Genomic DNA, 19,961 nt, shown 5'->3' with positions numbered 1-19,961 from the left:
AAATCTAAGGAGAGTTGTCCCACCTCTGTATGCTTATAGCCATTAGTATTAGGCTAGCACTATTCATTGTTCAGAAACTAGTCCAACTGATATTCTGCTTTGTTTTGTTACTATTATTCAAGGTTGTAGGCAGTTGTGTTTGTGTTTTTCTATCTTTATTGGCGATGATAAGAGTCATCTTGTGGGTTTCATATTTTTGTTCCAAGTGTCCTGGGGTGGGGAGTACAGAGCATATGTAGATAGATAATTGTGTATCTTTAGGCTGTTCTATTTATGATGTGCCAATTAACTGAAATAAATTTAACCCTGTGGAAAAAATTGACTCTATAAAAGGAAAAGGCAAATCTGGAGCACATATAAATGTAAATTCAAGAATTAACCAATTCTGCTAAAATGCAGATATTTCAAGAATAGTTTGAGTAATCATATTGTTTATTAGATCATTTCTCTGACTTTTGCCTTTAAAATACAATTTAACTAAAATGAACCCTGTAGCCTTGATTCGTCTATTTGATTTTATCACTGATAACTTAAATGTGAGGCATCCAACTCCTGCCATTTCCGCTGTTTCTATGGTAACTAAAGTGTGCAAACCCAGCAGTATCACTTTCTTTCACAGCTGGCATTTTGTGTTCACAGTAAGAAGAGGAGTTTTAGTAAAGTGTAGTCTGTGTTAATTGGGATGTAACTAGGTCAGAACAATTTTGGTATTCTTTCTTCATTCTTTTGGGTTTGTGTGTGTGGGTGTAGGTGCGTGAGCTATAGTTTACTTTTTTTTTTTTTAAGCATATACTTTCACTTAATCACTGTTAAAATTAGCCTTTTGAAAATTAAGTATAGTATCTGTAAACACAATTCAGTGTGAAATCTTGAGGATTAGATGGAGTTGTTCTGAGACTTGCCTCTCTAGCCCTGTAGGCCCTCGGGTAATTCCATTAAGAAAAAGGAAATTTATATAAAAATGCTTTGAAAAGTTAAATGCATTTTAATGGTGATTATATCATTATTTTGTTAGCTCATTTTGAAACATCAAGTGTCTTGTGACCTTAACAATTACAGAACCTCCCACCTCCCCCAACCCCCCATTCACGGTTTCACTTTCCATAGTTTCAGTTACCTGTGGTCAACTACACTCCTAAAAATTAAATGGAAAATTCTGGAAATAATTCATAAGTTTTAAATTGCATGCCATTTTGAGTAGTGTGACGAAATCTTGTGATGTCCTGTTCCATCCTGTCTGGGATGTGAATCATCCCCTTTGTCTAGCATGTCCCAGCTATATAGCTACCTGACCATGGGTTACTTAGTAGCCATCTCAGTTATCAGAGAGAAAGACCACATTCATGTAACTTTTATTACAGTTCATTGTTACAATTGTTTTATTATGTTATTAGTTATTGTTGTTAATCTCTTATTGTGTCTAATTTAAAAATTAAATTTTATGAATGATAAAGGTATGAATGCGGAAAAAACGTAGTTTATGTAGGATTCAGTACTGTCTGAGATTTCTGGCATCCACTGGGGTTGTTGGAACTTTATTCACTTGTCCTGAAAGAGACAGGTGATTTCATTTAAGGGATACACAGTTAAAAGTGACTCTGGCTGCAATTCTAGATAATATCTTGACTATAGGAGCCTTTCTCTATGGATACCGCCCAAGCTCTGGGTTCTTTTCTCAGACCATGCAAAAGAGTTCGTAGCCATTGCTCCCCTAAACCATGTCACTGCCTCACCCCTCATCTCACCCTACATGGAGACCCCTTTCTTAGAGCTTCCAGAGCCTTCAAGTGTGTTACAACAAAGGTATTCTCTACTACAATACTAACTAGATCTCCTTTTCTCTGTATGTATATATCCTCATTCCATATTGGTGCTCATAGTCTGTTTCCACATAATATTGACTGCAGGAGCTGCTAATGAGAGTTAACTAACAGTGATCTAAGAGCAGCTTCCTGTTCTCCCACCTCATAGTATATTTTCATTTTTTATATGAAGTAATTTTTGCTCCCATATCTTATAATTTGTATTATTTTATATCTTTATTTTTAAAGGATTTAGGCTCAAAATTCAGGAAATTCAAATTATGTAGCAAGTGGTATTTAAGATGGTTTATTTAATAATTTTACTATTTTAAAAACTGCTATATTCCAGAGATCCCCTTCTCAGTAAGGCCTTCAAAAGTATACTCAAAATCTGCCTTTATTTCTTTCCATTTATTTGGGTCTCCTTTACTATGTCTGGCTTCTGTAAATGCACAGAAATTATCTTTTCTGAGTCATCAAACTTGTGACTGTCCAAAAGTTGCCTTTTCACAGCTTTCATTCTCTTGGACCTGAAGATCACCTCTTCTAAATTCTCTTGGCTTCTAGAATCCACTGCTTTCTCTATTTTCTTACCATGGATACTCCCTTATAGGTTCTTTCATTGGTTCTTTTTCATGTAACCATCCTTTATTCCTCTCAGCATTATTTATTTTATTTATTTTATATTTTTTAAAATACCATTTCTCCAATTATAAACAATACCAAAATATACAAAAGTAAACATTATTGAAACATATAGTAGAAAATGACAGTCTCTCCAAACCCTGCTATCAGAGATTAGGCAGAAAATTAAACATAAATAAATAAATAATATGCATATATATTACAACTTATAAAAATTGTGGGTCAGACAGAAGGATAATATAACAAAACGATGCTCATCCTAGTCATGTAAAACCTAGTTTCCATGTTCTCATGTCATTCTGTATGATTGATGACACCACCTCCTCTACCTTTGTCTTAGCTTACCTCTCTCCATTGCTTATCCTACCCCACCTTTCCTCTTCTCACTTTGATTCCAGCCACATTGACCTCTTTGCTCTTTCTCCATTTAGGCAGCCTGCTGACTCTCCAATGTTTTTCCTAACTTCTTCGAACACCAAGACCTTGCCCTTCTGCAAATCTTGTGGTGGCCCTCACCAACTCTTCCAGCACAGCCAGACAATGTTTTAAGTACCTATCCAATTCTGATTTCTGACTTGTGCCTAAGGCAGAAAGTAGCAAGCAAATCCAACCTTGGATTTCTGTCTAGAATCATCAGCACCCTATCACCTTGTTCTTCCTGACACTCACCATTCTCCCTAGCATGGTCTCCAGTTCACTAGGCAAACTCCTGCCTCAGGCCTTGCAACTTGCTCTCCCTTTGCAAAAACTGTTCTTCCCTTAGATTTCAGCTCGTTCATTACTGCACTTTCTTTAGATCTTATCTCAAATGTTAGCCTTCTCAAGGAACCCTTCTCTGCTTAAATAATGTTGGAAATAATATTCTCCTAGCCCACTCCTAACAGTGCCTATTCTCATTCCTTGCTTTTGACTTTATTATAATCTCCTTGATTCATGATCTATACAAAAGAATATTTGGAACATTTATGTACTTTACAAGGCATAACAGTAGCAAGCCTGTCAGATATCCTGAATTTTGAATCTGTTATTCACTCCTTTTTAAAAATAAGCTTATCACATTTATAAGTATCCCTAAACAGTATATTCTTTAGCTTTGTTTTGGTTTTAAGTTTTATGAAAATGGCATCTCACTATAGTCTCCTCAAACTTGCTTTTTTTTCAATCAACATAATGCTTCCAAGATTCAAACTTTTTTTTTTACCTTTGTAATACACTAATTTTCACTGCTATTTTAAAATTTAGGTGTGACTCTACCATAATTAATTTCTCCATTTTCCTATTAGCTAGAAATCTGGATTGTGTCCATATTTTTTTGTATTATAAACTGTGCTTCTATGAACATTCTCTGATGTATCTAAAAATAGAATTACTGAGTCGATGGGTCCGCAATTTTTCAGTTTTGCAAGATGATGCCAAATTCTTTTCAAAGAAGTTGTACCAATTTATTCTCCCACCAGTAATGTATGGAACTTCCCCCTTCCTCTTCAATAGTTTTATATTTTTTAACCAGTCTACTAGGTGTAAAATGGTATCTCACTGTGATTTTAATTTGCATTTCCTTCATTATTGATGATGTTGAGCATTTTTTCATATGTTTAGTGATTAAACATGTCTCTTCTTTTATTAAATACCTGTTCAAACATTTTATCCATTTTTCTATTAGGTTGCTTTTTCATATTGATTTGTAGTTCTTTATTCTGGATATTAAATCTTTGTTACTTATGTGTGTACAAATACTTCTGCTGGTTTGTGTTTTGTCTTTTTATTTTCTTTATCTTTGATGATTGGGAGTTATTTTAATAGCCAAATTTATCAGCCTTTTTTTATGATTATTTTTTGTATCTTGTTTAAGAAATTCTTCCTTACCTCAGGGTCAGAAAGATATTCTCCTATATTTTTCTCCCCAGAGTTTTAAAGTTTTACTTTCCATATTTTACGTCTTTAATCTACCTGAAATTGTTGTGTGTAAGGTATAAGGTGAGGATCCATTTTATTTATTTTTTCCCCATTTGGATAACTTGTTGTGCCAGCACTATGTATTGAATAGTTTCTTCTTTCTCCACTAATCTGCAGTTCCTGTTCTCTCACTCTCGTGGTTTCTACCTAGGTACTCTCTTCTAACCCATGGATCAGTTTATCTGTCCCTGCACCAGTATCACCCTATCTTAATTGCAATAGCTTTAAGATAAATCTTGATATCTTAAATGTTTTGAGCCAGATTCCTCTTCTCATCCTCTATCCCTAACACTTCACAATATCTTGGTATTCTTAGTTCTTTGCTGTTCCATGTACATTTTTAAACCAACTTTTCAAGTTCCACAATATATATATTAAAATATACTATGATAAGATTTCGATTGAAGCCTCATCGAATTTACAGTATGGGGAAAATTGAATGTAGTCTTTACTATAATGAGTCTTTTTATGTATAAACATGGGCCCTTTATTTAGGACTTTTATTTGGGACTTCTTAATGTCATTTAAGATAACTTTTAAAGTTGTTCTGTATAACAATCTTGTACATCCTTTAGTATATTCATTTCTAGGTACCTTATAGTTTTTTTGTTGCTATAGATGCTGCCTTTGAAAATTTATATTTCCTAGCTTTTTTTTTTACTGGTATATGGAAATACAGATGATTTTTTCATATTGTTCAATTAGCCAGTCATCCTACTAAACTCTCTTCTTACTAATAATAATTTGTTTGTAAATACTTTCTGTTTTCTATGTAGATAATTGCAAATAATTTTGTTTCCACCTGTTCCATTTACATGCTTTTAATTATTGTTTTTTAACACTGGGCTTATAGTACAATGTTGATTGTAGAAGTGGTAGTGGGTATCCTTGCATTATACCTGATTTTAAAGCGAATGCTTCTAATGTTTCTTTCTTAATTTTTGGTACCCATTATCAGGTTAAGGACATTTTTTCTAGTCTAACTCAGTGAGCATTTTTATCATGAATGGGTGTTAAATTCTATCTGGTGCTTTTTCAGCCTCTGTCAAGACAATCCGGTTTTCAGCCACTCTCAAGATAATTATCTTTAATCTGTTAACATGGTGATGGATTTATACGGATTTTCTTATGTTAGGCCGTCTTGGCATTCCCATTTCTGGATTTGGCTTAATAATATTTTGTTTAATATTTTTGCATCTATACTCATGAGTGAGGTTGGCTGGAAATTTTCTTTCTCATGCTTTGATTTTGTTATTAAGATCATACTAGCCTTCTAGAATATGTTGGGAGCATTCCTTCTTTTTCTGGTCTCTCAAAATGTTTGAATAAGATTGAAACTATCTGTTGAAAATTTGGAAAGCTTGCCTCTTTGATCATCTGGGGTCTGGTCTTTTCTTGTTTGGAAGATTTTTAACTACAGTTTAAATTTATTTAGCATTTCTTGGTTTCTTCAGGCTTTCTAATCCATTTTGAGTTAATTTGTAGGTTACGTTTTTTAAACTTTATTTTATATATGTTTTGAAATTAATAAAGGTTTTCATAGGGTTTTTTTATTTTTCTAACCATTGGGTTTATAGTTATATTCCTTTTTGTAATATGTAATGTTGTTTATTTGTACCTTCTCTCTTACTCTAATTGTCCTAGAAGCTTCATAAATCCTCTCTAGTTTGTAGGTTTTTGTGCTTATCTTTATCTTTTTATTTCTACATTCTTTCAGTTTATTATATTGAGCTTTCTTTTCTTTTTTTTTTTTAACTTGGCACATAATTATTTTCATCCTTCCTAACAAATATTTAAGGCTATACATTTTCCTTATAAGTATAGCATTAGCTGCATTCCACAGGTTTTGATAGGTTATATTTTCATTATTTCATTTCTGAGTATTTTTAACTTCTTCATAGTTTCTCCTTTTTCCTTTGAGTGATTTAGAAGTATTTTTAAATTTCAAAAGATATGGAGCTTTAAATTTATACTTTTGTAATTGCATTGTGGTCAAAGAACATGGCCTGTTTGACCTTGAATTTTTTGAGATCTGCTAGTACACAATCAGTATTTGTAAATGTTTTATGTGTGCTTGAGAAAAATGTGTATTCTCTAATTATTGGGTAAGAATTGTATATGACTGCTAGATGAAACTAGCTAAATGTGTCCTTTGAATAGTCTGTATCTTACTAATCTTTTGTCTACTTGACACATCAGTGAAAAAGCTATGTTATCATTGGTTTTGTACCTCCCTGAAGTTATATAGTTATATCAATTTTTGCTATATGTATTTCAAGTATATCACAAGTTTAGGAGTGTTGCCTCTTCCTTGTATCATTATATAGTTACCATCTCTGCTCCTAATAATACTTTTGTCCTAAAAGCTATTTTGTCAGATGTTACTGTAGCTGATCCAGCTTTCTTTTCACAGTTTGCCTGATATACCTTTTAATAGACTTTTACTTTCAGCTTTTATGGTGCTTCCACTTAAGGGGATCTCCTGGAAATAGTATATGTTTTTAACCTATTATGGAAATAATATACTTTTAGCATGAAAATGTGTTGCTTTAGTCTTTAGGCCTCAGCTAGGAAGTGTTTCCTCCAGAGAGGATTTCCTTTTGCTTCTACTGATAGCATCTAGGTTTACTTTAGTCCTCTTTGAGAGTCTTGGCTGATTATGGGGTAGCAGGCTCAACTTTGCTAGTGGCTCAAGGTTCAGTGTCCCCACTGAAGGGTATCGTTGGCATCTGCCCTCAGGCCCATCCTGCTTTTCTGTCACTCCGCAGCCACCAGGATATGTTATTTGGGGTGAAGCTAGGGATCGCTTGTGAGATCAGGTATCCTTCAAAGAATGTTTCTTACATAGCATGTGTTTGTTCTGTAATGACAGTGCTTCCTAGCCAGCCATAATACAGATGTGGAAATCTTAGTGAAATCTCTATCACCCTTTGGCTTAATTTTTTGACTTCAACTAGTCACAAAGTCCTGTTAATTTCTCCTTTAATATGATACTCAGCTCCATAATTCCTTCTTTGTTTCAGCCGAGAAGGCCTTGGACAGAGAGTTTACAGAGGAGATTTACTTGTCCAAAGGCCTATCTTCACAGTTCCTCTGTTTCCAGATGTCTGCAAATGAAGACGAAGGGCACACTTGCAGCCTACTCTTTTCTTTATGTAGCTTTGTATTACCCTCAATTTTTATTTTCTTACATCTTGAATTATATTTGGAATTTCTCACTTTTATATAAATGATAGCTTAAAACACGTATGAGTTTTAATGGAGTCTGTTGAAGGTTGATCATGTTTTCTTACAGTAGTTTAGAAATATTTAACAAGGAATATTTTATTGATTCATTTAAATGAAAGTAATTGTGTTGTGGTTTAAAATTTTATATAAAAAATTTCAACCACAAAATCTCTGCTGTGGACAGCAAGCAGACTATTTATAATTTGTACAGAGTTTTAAATTATTATTTATAACTTCTGTGGGAAAAACAAATGCAATTCTTAGTTCCTTTGTAATTATATGATATAATTTTGAAAAGTTGTTTCTATAGCAGAGATGTTTATGGAAAGTTAGTGCTAACTTTAAGGATGTCACATGCTTTAACTATATAGAAGGTACTTAGTATTCGATTATAGTTTGGATGAACATATAGAAGTGATATTTTCATATTGTAAGAATTTTTTTCCATTTTAGAGAATGTAAAAAGAATAAACATAGTAATTCGAATGCTCTGTTTTTGTTTCTAGAAACCAGCAAATATCCTAGTAATGGGAGAAGGTCCTGAGAGGGGGAGAGTCAAAATAGGTAGGTAATTATTTCTAAAATAATTTATTAGGAAACTGAAGTGACGGCAAAGATGGTTTCCCATTTTAATACTCTTATTTAACTAATTCATTTAAAAATTACTTCTTCATAGCATTTTTAGAAAAAAAATGTTGAAAATGTAGATAGTCTATAAAAACCCTCAGTTTTATGCACAAAATAAGATTCTATAACTCTGTGCTGAGACAAGCAAGTCCACAAAAAATTCATTCCCATACAAAACCTCAAGCATGTGTTTATGCCACTATTACTGTCCTGCACACCAATCCTAAACATAATCTCTTAAATCTTGCTTTTGTCTCAGCTTTACCACATGTTCTTTCCCTGAATACACCCCTCCTACCCTGACCTAATACATACAGATATTCACAGATTCCCCATGCCACTCTTCCCCATCCTCTCGCCATGTATGTCCTTTGCCAGGTACCAAATGAATATGTATTTGTGTATGTTTTCCAAATGAATATATATGTTTATAGACTCTTACTTGCCAATCTTAGATTAAGGTACTGGCAGGAGCCTTAATCTGGATATTAAAATTTCCTTTGCAACCCTGAAGTTTCTAAAAAAAAAAAAAAAAAAAAAAAAAAAATTAGCATCATTTATACCTCTGACATATTTGAGAGAAAATGAGCTGACAAATGCTTTATTCTAATTTCTTTTAATAGAAATTACATTTATTGAATGTTCAATGTTTTTTAGAAGGATTTTGAAATAAATGTTGTTTTATCAACATACTTTCTTTTGCTATTAGAATATACCATGCTAGGGTTGGTGCAAAATTGTGCTAACTTGACCTACTATAAATTCATTCTGTCCTACTTCAGCTGAGCCTGCCTTGCCGCTTGGTCTTCTACTGCTCCAATTAATTCACTATCCCAGTTCCTGAAGAAGCTGTTCTAAACCAACTTCCTTTTCTTTAAACTTCTACTCTGAGTCATTCAAAATTCAGTCATTCAAAAGTTTTGCCGACGTTAATTAAGAACCAGGTTACTACTTTCTTTCCACTTCACCTTTCTTCCTCATCCCCTTTCTGCCACTCCTCACTTGTTTCTCACTCATTCTTATGTTCTTTTTCTTAGAGGCATTTATTGAACGCCTACTTTTTGCTAGACACTGATGAAAGTGGAAGGGAGATAAAGAATGTTTCCTTCCTGTGAGAGACAGTAAACAGTTTACTATCCACTGCGATATTTACTTTCATCTCTTAACTAATTATTGTAAACAACCACTCTCTATGGTAGGTATTGCAGATAAGGAAAGCTGGATTTAGAGAGGTTGTAGCTTGTTTAGCCTTTCAAAGGAAGGACTTGAATTCCAAATCCAGAGTCTCTTTCCCTACAAACATTGATACCTAGTGATATCAAAGCTATCTGGTATGGCCTTACTGACCACTTTTTGTCAGCACAGCTCTGCCTTGAAACTGTTAGAGAAAGAGTGACTCTTTGCATCTAAGACCCATCTAGTGCTCTTCTTAGCTTCTAAATAATCTTCCTGCTATCCTTAAGTTCCTTATATTATAGGATCTCCCTTTGCCCCTTCTCCAGTTTTTCCTCTTCACTTTTAAACATTCATGGTCCTCTTCCCAATTTTAAAATAAATCTTCTCATATCCACTTTCTTTTATTTACCATTTATTTTATTTTGACTTTTTTCTTCTACTTCTAGAACACATGATATTCACCCATTGGTTCTACTCGCCCTAATTTATTATAATCTGGTCTCTAATCTCATCCCCTTTAGAAATTGCTCTCTAAAAGGACACCTTTGACTTCTATTTTACTAAATCTAGTGGCCTCCATTTTCCTTTATTGCCTTAGCCACTTGTTTTTCTGCTGACAAGTCTGACCTTGGAACTCTTTTTCTATATGACATCACATAATTCTGTTTTCCTATATATCACTTTCACTGTTACTTCTGTATTTTTATTCATTATTGCCTCTTACTCCTATTAAGACCTAGGCACTGGTTTAGAACATGGCCTCCCTTTGCAATTACTTTTTTAGGGAATTTATAAGTTGTGGCCTCAAAATCTTGGATTCTATGAAAATTATTCTAAGGACTGGATCTCAAATTCTGTTCTCTCACCCTAGGTGAGATCTTTGTCTCTATTTGGTTGTCCTGTTGGCCATCTATACTCTGTTATTCCAAATGAAATTCACCATCATCTTGTACTTTCCTTTGTTCATACCCATCATCACATTTAACACAGTCACCCAAACTTAATGTCTTCTTACTACTCCCAGATATCTCTATTCTTTCTCAATATAGATTCTGTATTCTAACCAGGCTAATTAGTTGCCTTACTGTTACGATTAATGATTATGATTTTAGGATTACAATTTTGCCTAAGATTAGGGATAAAACAAGGGTTCAAAGTAAGCAATAATTAATAATAAAGGTCAAATAAATGATCTCATTGTTAAATTGCTTTAAGTTTTGTTTTAATAGCACACTATTTCTTTTAAAATTAATAATCCTCTTATCCCTGTGCTTAACACTTTAATGCAGTTCTTTTTTGGCTGATAAGAAAAGCATAGCCTAATGAAAACCACATTATGCCCTTCCCTGTACATGAGCCTTTCCCTCCTCAGCAACCTAAAGACTTCTCATATCTTACCTAAAATGCTCATTGCCTTCTTTACTGTTCACAACAAGTTATCCTTCAGAATTTAGCTCAAATTGTGTCTACTTTCAATTTAGTCCACTTCTACAAATGTTTATCAAACATCATCTCAGATAAAACTGTGAAGGAGATGTGGACTCTTCCATATGGAACTCAGAGTCAAGTAGAAAGCAGTAGCAACTTTCCTTTTTTCTTCCAGTATTTATCCTTTTTGGGGGTCCACTCTGTGTATTATGTCATCTCACTTTCATTTAAGCACCTTAGTGGTAAACCCTGTGTCTTGCTTTTTTTCTGTCATCTGTTATGGCCTAATCAGCATCCATACTAGAATTTTACTACCGCTACCAGTTGAATTGAAAATTTCATTCATATCTAATTTTAGCAAAACAACTGTTAGTAATATTTAGGCTAAGGTACCTTTTATCTAAATTAGTAATTATTTTTAAAAAATGGCTTAACTCTTTTGAAGTTCATACAATAGACAGGAATTGTTTTAAGAATGTTTATTGTGCCCTCTGGCCTTGATTTCATTTGACAGTGAATAGATGTGGCTTAGATAAACTAAGAAGGTAGAGAATAAAGGGAGAAATACTGGCTTTGTTTAGCCTTTACTTCAAAATTCTTTTCAATGGGTGGAACAGCATTCCATCATATTACTTAGTCATCAACAACAGTCAGCATCGGTTAGGTACATAAAGCAGTGCTTTGAAGTGGATGTAATATTGGTAGAATATTATTGTTTGCTATAGAGAAATTTAGTTAAGAAAGAGTAGGCATTAGCACAGGCTTCCTTGGACAGCTTTATTTTTTAAGACCTTGCTTCTCCAAAGCATTTTCAGAAAGTCTTATAATTATTCAAACTCTAATTAAATTAAAATTTTAATGTATGTTGTAGCATAGCATATTAGTTTTAGATTAAATGATTCTCTGTAGTTGAAATTTTATGTACTATTTGTGCATTTTATAATACATTGGGGCCCCTTATAATAAAAATACACTGTATATATTATATATTTCAAATTACAGAGGTTTATAATTCTTGTGATTTTACCTTTGTGACATATAATTATGACACGTATAATTTACTGGATGTCAGATCAGTGGTTAAGAATGTAGCTACTAGATTATATATATAACATGGTTTTTGCTTGAGGACTGGTATCTTTTACTTACTATCTCTGTGACCATGGGCAAGTTGTTTAACTGCTTTGGGCCTTAGATTCTTTATCTCAGAAGTAGGGACCAAAATCCTTATCAAACTAGTGTTCTTAGGATTAAATGAAGTGATATATGGTGTATGTGAAAACCATTTGTAAGCTAACATGCTTTGTAGGTATAAGGTACTTGTTGTTTTTGAAATCTTAAGAAAATTAGTCTCTGGGACTGTATTTAGTAATAGTCTTTTTACTACTTTTGTACTTCTCTAATATTTAAATCAGTTAGCTTTGGTGTAGACCTTTGTTAAATGCTGGATTACAACAAATTATCTCATGTGTTCTCTACATGTGCTTGGAAACATGTAAGTGATATGCTAGTAACAGGCTCTGGGGGAAAAAAGCTCCAATTTATAGCATTTGCTGTTTTTTATGATGTAAATACTACCATAGCCAGTTTTAAGCAACCAACATGATGTCACTGAACTCAGAGTTGATTAAATATATGGACAAATTGGCACTCATGAGTCTATAAGAACCAACTGCAGCATACACTGAACTAAGATCGTGGAAGCTTTTATACAATTTTCAATTTAAAAAGAAATCTAAGAATGTTCTTGTAATTGTCTCTAAAAGACAAATCTGAAGTCAGACCCGGATTCTTATTCTGACTCTGTACTTAGTATCGCTATGACCTTGGGCAAGTCAGAATGTCTTTAAGATTCAGTTTCTTAATCAGTAAAATAGGCACAATAATAGTATCTACCTCAGAAAGAGAAATCTGGTGCCTGGTACAAACCACTGGTTCAAAGGGAAGGAACAGGATTCCTTTATGAGGTTAGTAACTTGTCATGATTCTAATACCATACCAAACTCAGTTTTATATTAATTTTTTTATTTTTTAGCTGACATGGGGTTTGCCAGATTATTCAATTCTCCTCTAAAGCCACTTGCAGATTTGGATCCAGTAGTTGTGACCTTTTGGTATCGGGCTCCAGAACTTTTGCTTGGTGCAAGGCATTATACAAAGGCCATTGGTAAGTTAGTATAAAATGATTTACTATCTTGGCATCGAATTATCATAAATACCAAATGGTACAATAATAAGGCTGCTTTATAAAAACCACTTTGTATCTCTTTGTAAAAGTCGTGTTGTCTTCTATATTCCCAGATTTCATAGTCTGATAGATTTAGATTTTTAACTGTATAGGAGGAAATGGTTCTTTTAAAAGAAGAAAGAATTTTTTTGCAGAGAATAGAGGTATCTGATCCTCTTGAGTTGCTATGGAAATGATAACATGCAAATTTTATTTTGCACTTACCAGCTGTTGATCAGGAGAACTGGAGAGAGGTTTGGAATTGTTTTCTTCACAAAAAGAAACCGAGAGTAGTGTGGCTTTGGAAGAGCCCCTTCTATCTGGGGAAAGGTTAGCCAGCCTTTCTCTAAGCAAGAAACAATATGGTTAATCGTTCCCTCTTACCACAACAGTTATCAGAATGGCAGTTTCTCCATTAAGGTAGGAAACAGGGTCTAGGTGGATTAGCTATGCTCCTCATCTTACCATCTATCCAAGTTAAAAAAACAAAAGCAAAAAAAAAAAAAAAAAACGAGTAAGAAAATCTCTTATAAATACATTTTCTGTGAGATTTAAAGTCTGCTTCAAAATAGAAGCATCAGAGGTTTTTCTACCTGGCCACTATATTGTCCTCAGAGGATCCAACTGCAACCTAAGGGAGTCAGGAAGAGAGAGCCCTCCTCAAACCTAGAGATTTCTTTAAAGGAGGTAAAAAGAGAGGATAGAGAAGGAGTAAATAGTGTTGTTAATGTGCAGGGCTAGTTCTATAAGATACCTAAATTTGCTGAGTGTATTTCTTTAGATTTTCCTTTTATATAGACAGGTTAGTACAATTCTTTCTCTGCTAAGCTTATGAAAAACCTGGTGACACCCAAAGTACTACAAAGGAAGTTCTTACATTTGCAAAGATTAGACTGATAATTAATCTATTCATCGGTAAAAAGGGAAACAAAAATTTAATTATAATAATGTCCTCCCTCATTGGGAGGTCTAATTTCTGCAAAACTCAGACATCCAGAACACACTTACAATTTGTCCAGTGACTGAGACACTAGTACAGCCCTGGAATATTGTAATACTTGCTTAAAAATTTTGTTAAATTAGTGAAAAAGCCCACGAGTAGCCTCAGCACTATGAGGAAAACCAGTATGTGTTTGACAGTAGAGGAATGTGAGACTGACCGTGGACCTTTCCCCTAGCAGTCGAGCCCTCAGTAAGGCTCCATATGAGAAGCAGCCAAGCCCATGTTGTCAGCAATGGACAACGGCAGCTGTCTGTAAAGGATAAAGAAGGGAAAACTACAAAGCACATGGAAGGAATGGAGTGGTCCTAAGAATGAGGAGTAAAAATCAGAGCCTGATTCTATATTTCAATGAGTAACTTTTATAGTAGGGCTGTATTTTTGAGACTTTTAGAATTATATTTGTTTTTCTGTTATTAAGTCTCTATTGAGAACAGTAAAATCTCTTAGACAGTCTCAGAAGGCACCAGAGGATAGAAGGAGACTGAAAGTGAGCCAGAGGAAGGGGAAGTTAGTTGGAAGCAACAGGGGTGGTACCTCAGAACAGATTTAATGGTGAAATAACCCAGGGCACCTGGTAAGGAGTAGAAGCTGTGATGACAGTAGAAATTCATGTGTTGGACTCTCAGCAAGCACTGATACAGCCTATATCTAGAAGGGAGATCTCCAGTAAGAAAAGGCAAATTCAGCCAAAATACTAAATGATTCCTCACCAAAGTCTGTCCTACTCTTAGAGATTCTTATACAAAATCCATGGTAAGGCCCATTTTTAACATGTACCATTAGATGATTCTGTGATATGTGGTCTACACACTGACAGCGCATACTTTGAGAAGCATGGTTTTTTGAATATTTTATGATTAATTACCATCTTGTTGAAATAAAAAGGGACGTGTTTTTTTTTTGGAAATAAAGATAATTGGGTGTGAATTGGAAAGTAACTATATTTCTTGTTTTCTCAGGGTAAGGAGAGCTGAAATTGAATTTTAAGCAGCTAATAACTTACTTGCTCAGTAAAATGAGATTTACCACTTACTCAAAGATAAAAGCATAATCACTGATTTCTAATTTCAGTCAAGTCCCAGTTATCCATTTTGGGAAGAAGTTAGGAAAAAAGTTAAGACATAGAAAAAAAATAATCCCCAAATCAGTTATCTTTAAGATTGAAATATATTCATAGCAGACATATGAACACACACACGTTCACTCATTCTTACTCTTCTCCATATCTGGTTTATGTCAGATAATGAATATTTCTATTCAAAACATAAAAATAAGAGTTTGGTGATTTGATATCAGTGGAAGTTTATGGAATGACATTTATTGGGGGAGGGGAGTGGCTCTCTATGCGTGTGTGAGAAACAGAGGAGAATAAGTCATTAATAGAGGAAAAAGAAAAGAGAAATGAGTATATATGGTACAGTGTCCAGATCACCATTTAAAATTAGAAGCTGATATTAGTCAGGCATCCCTAGGATATTACCCTACCTGTTAAACTGAGGTTCTCTTAGCCGTTCTCAGAGAACTCTAGATCCTGACTCCTGTCCTTTGAATTGAGGACAAACCAGGAATTGGCATGACCAGCAACTTACAGTAGTAGTTCCAGTTGAATGCACAGTAGAGGCAGACCACAGGAAGAGAGATGGGATCATCAGAGGTAAGAGTGACAACCAACATGAAGTGGGAGAGAGAAAAAAAATGGACACTGAACAGTGTTTCTACGCTACTCTTTAGTGATGAACATTCATGGTGATGACCCTCCTGCGTCATTAAGAAAGATCAAATTATATTTTATAGCCCGTTAAGATGGCAGGTGGAGGTGTAATAAAAAATAGTTATTGAAAGGATATGTTTCCATTATCCAGAAGGCTAATTTATATGGGAGAAAACTATTCCTGAACGGAGTCAAATATGAGATATTACTATATATATTTTTTAAACATTTGACAATTTGTTTTACAAAAGAGCATACAAACACTCATTCTAGCTGATGGACATTATTAGACTTTTTAATTTAGCTTTTCTACAGAATGTGTTTCCCTTATTTGGTAGGCTGCTAAACGCTGTACTTTCTATACTATATATGGTTCATACGTTATTAACTTAAAAAATACTTATTAAACAGCATTTATTAGTGGATAAATATGAATATACATCTTATAAAAATTAATTCACATGTATATTTGGCAAACATTATTATATAACACGATCTCAGAATCTAAATTAGTTTTTTATCATATAAAATCCAAACAGAATAATCTGTAACCGGTGATTTGAAATAGTTAATAAAAGTTTTAAATATGTCTAACTTTATCCTGAGATTTTGGAGGATTGGGGAAACATCTAAATGAGTATATTTAGATAACATTTATCTCTCTTGATGTCTACTGGTGTTTTTATCAGCTTCTTACAATTTGTTAAAAGACAAAACAAAACAAAACTGAAGTTGGTAGTCTTTCAGACAAAAGTTGAATTTTTCCTAATCATTTTATGTGGCCTATACTCAAGATCTAGCCTCACAACTCAGAAATTCTGCTCTGTCATTATGCATTCAATTGCTTTAAAAAAATGTATTGCCATACTTGTCCAGGATGATATTGTTTTAGTCTATCAAATCTTGGGTATTATGTATTAGATAATTAGTTGAATGCTTTAATAATTGAATTATTCATAGTGGTTGGAAAGGCTTTTGCCTAAATATAAAGTAAATTTATTGCCTGCTAAATTGAGTTTCCCACAATTATCTTCATCAGGAAATATGTAAGTCAATGGTTTTTAGTTGGCTTTCAATGTGTGATGATCAGCTATTCATGTCTTATGTTTTCTTAATACACTTATTGTACTTTGTGTATTGCTTCCCTGAAAAGTATTTTTATATGTAGATTGTGATTATACCCAGGAATTAACAACCAAAGAAATATAATAAATGTTTACACAAGCTTGTTTTTCTTTCTTCATAGATATATGGGCAATAGGTTGCATATTTGCAGAATTGTTGACTTCAGAACCTATTTTTCACTGTCGTCAGGAAGATATAAAAACAAGCAATCCCTTCCATCATGATCAACTGGATCGAATATTTAGTGTCATGGGGTTTCCTGCAGGTAATTTATTTTCCTTTTCAAAATATTCAAGCCATATTTCAAAACCATTACTTTTCAAAAGCATATTTTAAGAATTGTATATATCTTTTAAGCTAAAATAACTAGATTTTTGATAAAAAATAATACATTATTTCCTATAACAATATTCAATATTTTTTTGTAAGATAAAGACTGGGAAGATATTAGAAAGATGCCAGAATACCCCACACTTCAAAAAGACTTTAGAAGAACAACGTAAGTAGCAACTTCAGTGGGAAGTATTTAAATTCTTAAAAAAAAAAAACAAAACAGATATGGATTATTATTTAAACCAGAAACTTAGATTTCAGTGTATTAATTGCACCAGTGGTTTAAAGAAAATATTCCAGATGTTATTCACATATATGCTGGGCATAGGCTGTAGTATTTAAAAACTTCTAAGAAGATATGGGTCAGTAGATAGTTTAAATGTCGCCTATGTTTTAGCATGATAAGGACTCAGTTCAAGACCACAACTGTGATTTTATCTTTATCCAAGTACTGACTGATGACTGAAATGCTGGACTAGGAACCAAGAAGGAGGAACACATGGCTTGGAATCTGAGTTCTGGTGGGGACATGAGTAGAAGTGAGAAGTTTGTTATGAATAGGCATGCCTGGAGGAAAAGGTAGAAGAGGTTCTCTTTTGGGCAGCGTAATGGAAAACCTTCAGGACAGGATGGCTTGTAGGAATAAAAGCAGACATCGTAAATACAAGTGAGAATGGCACCAATCATTTTTGGCCCCTCTGTTACACAGTCCTGGGTGGAATCCTTTGCCTCTACCTATCTGTTTAAAAAAAAAAAAAAAAAAAAAAATCTATGATTAGATGCCTGTTGTCAGACTCAAAGGCCTCTTCCATCCTTGTCAAGGGGAGTGCTAACCTTCACTCCTTTCATACAATACCCATCAATCTTTTAGATAGCACTGATTTGCTCAAGGTTTTCTTTTCTCTAGACTTGTTCCCAGGCAGTCTCCACAATTCTGTGGCCACAATTTACCATTAGTTATGCCGATAACTCCCAATTTATATATCCTACTCAGATCTCTTTCCCAAGTTTTAGACCCATTTATCTAATTGTCTTATGGAGTCCCAACTTGAATGTTTTCTAAATACTTAAAATTAAATATCCAAGACTGAACTTATTTATTCTCTTACACCTCTCTTCCTGCTATATTCCCTCTTATATCCTATGATTCTATTCAGCGTACGTGCCTCAACTCACCTAATTGTTGAAGCCGAAGACAGGAGAGGTATCCCTGATTCTGTCTCACTCTCTTGTTTTAAACTACCCTCTATGTCCAAATATTAAATCTAGTCAGTTCTTTGTTCTAAATATCCTTTGAATCTTTGTATTTCTCTTCATTTACCAGGCCACCACTCAAGTGCAGACCACCACTCTCTCACCTAGAACCCTGCAGTGGCCTTCTAAGTCCCACCTCCAGTCTTCATTCCAGCTCAATATACTGCAATCATTGCCAAAAGCAGATTTGATCATGTTGGTCTTTTAGTTGCTCTTAAGTCACCATTATTCTCAATCCCTTAATACAGCTAACAAAGCCTTGGCTTCTACATCACCAACTTCATTTCCCAAACCACCCTTCACTTTGTATTCTGTAGCCTAGATACCTGAATTTCTTTAAGAACCTCAAACACCCTGAGCTTTTTTTTTTTCCTTTGGATTTTTATACATGCTGTTCCCTCAGTTTAGGATGTGCTTTCCTTCCACCCGTTTTATCAGACTACCTCCTATTTATCCTTTCTATTTATCCTTTAGGTCTTGGCTTAGTCATCACTTGCCTGATGACTCCTTCCCTGACCTTGCAGGTCTGAGTTAGGTGCTCCCCCTCAGCACTTCTGTAGCATCCTGTGCTGCTTCTCTCAGCACTGATTACTTAGCACTACAGTTGGCTTTTGAATACTTATCTACCTTTCCCTCTAGATAGTATGGATCCTGTCTATTTTACATACCATTATATGCCTCCCCAGGGTCTGGTACATGATACATGCTCATTAGTTACTTGTCAAATGGATATTCAGTGAAAGCAGTTCAAGTAATTCAAGATACTCTAATAATATAAAAAATGGAGAAAATTAATGAAGATACTTAACATTTAATTTAGTATTTAAAGATCAAAGGAAATTTTTTTACCAAAAAAAAAAAAAAATAGTGTTTATATGGACCAGAAATTAAGAGAGAGAAATTTTAAAAGATAAATGATATCCAGTCAGAAAAGGAATAGAAAACGCTTAGAGATAATAGCTCGCACTTCCTAAGTAAACAATTCTACCCATGTAAAAGCAGACTACTGTTGGATAAGATAAAATGAGATTTATTAAAAACTAGCTAAATCTAATATAATACACACAAGTCATTAAAGTAAAACATGATAAAGAAAAAAATTCCAGGAAATACTATTTCAAATGGCATAAAAAGTGAAAGAGTAATTTGTTTTCATTAGATCAGATAAAAGGAACCCCAAAGCTTATTTCCAAAGTGAATTGGGGAGGATAACGAAATAAGTTTCTGTACTCTTTCTAAAGTGTCAGCACTTATTAGTTCATTAGAGGGCAAAGTCAAAAGAGAACTGAAAGAAAATCAATAGGTTTACTTTAAGGATTGACTGTTCAAATAAACATGGTCTGATAAAATGCTTCATAATGTATATAAAGAGTTTTAATTACTTTGAAAACTGTTCAGCTCCAAACTAACAACTCTGGAAGAGGATAATTCAGAAAATGACAATTT

At 33.9% G+C, this 19,961-nt stretch overlaps 1 protein-coding gene and 1 pseudogene across 3 annotated transcripts in view; one reads left to right on the top strand and one right to left on the bottom strand.

Moving 5' to 3' along the window:
- CDK19 (cyclin dependent kinase 19) overlaps positions 1–19,961 on the top strand; it is a 115,148-nt gene that overhangs the window by 84,078 nt on the left and 11,109 nt on the right. For all 3 annotated transcript variants that reach the window (XM_016137007.2, XM_016137004.2, XM_016137005.2), the window contains 4 exons: positions 8,138–8,195; positions 12,898–13,029; positions 17,050–17,193; positions 17,358–17,427. In XM_016137007.2, coding sequence (XP_015992493.2) covers positions 8,138–8,195; positions 12,898–13,029; positions 17,050–17,193; positions 17,358–17,427 — 404 coding nt within the window. The remainder of the gene's footprint in view (positions 1–8,137; positions 8,196–12,897; positions 13,030–17,049; positions 17,194–17,357; positions 17,428–19,961) is intronic.
- On the bottom strand, positions 18,018–18,117 carry LOC118606516 (annotated as a pseudogene).

The sequence above is a fragment of the Rousettus aegyptiacus genome, unplaced genomic scaffold (assembly GCF_014176215.1).
Source record: "Rousettus aegyptiacus isolate mRouAeg1 unplaced genomic scaffold, mRouAeg1.p scaffold_m13_p_1, whole genome shotgun sequence".
In the NCBI taxonomy this organism is placed as follows: Eukaryota; Metazoa; Chordata; class Mammalia; order Chiroptera; family Pteropodidae; genus Rousettus; species Rousettus aegyptiacus.
This window is presented reverse-complemented; position numbering and strand designations above follow the sequence as displayed.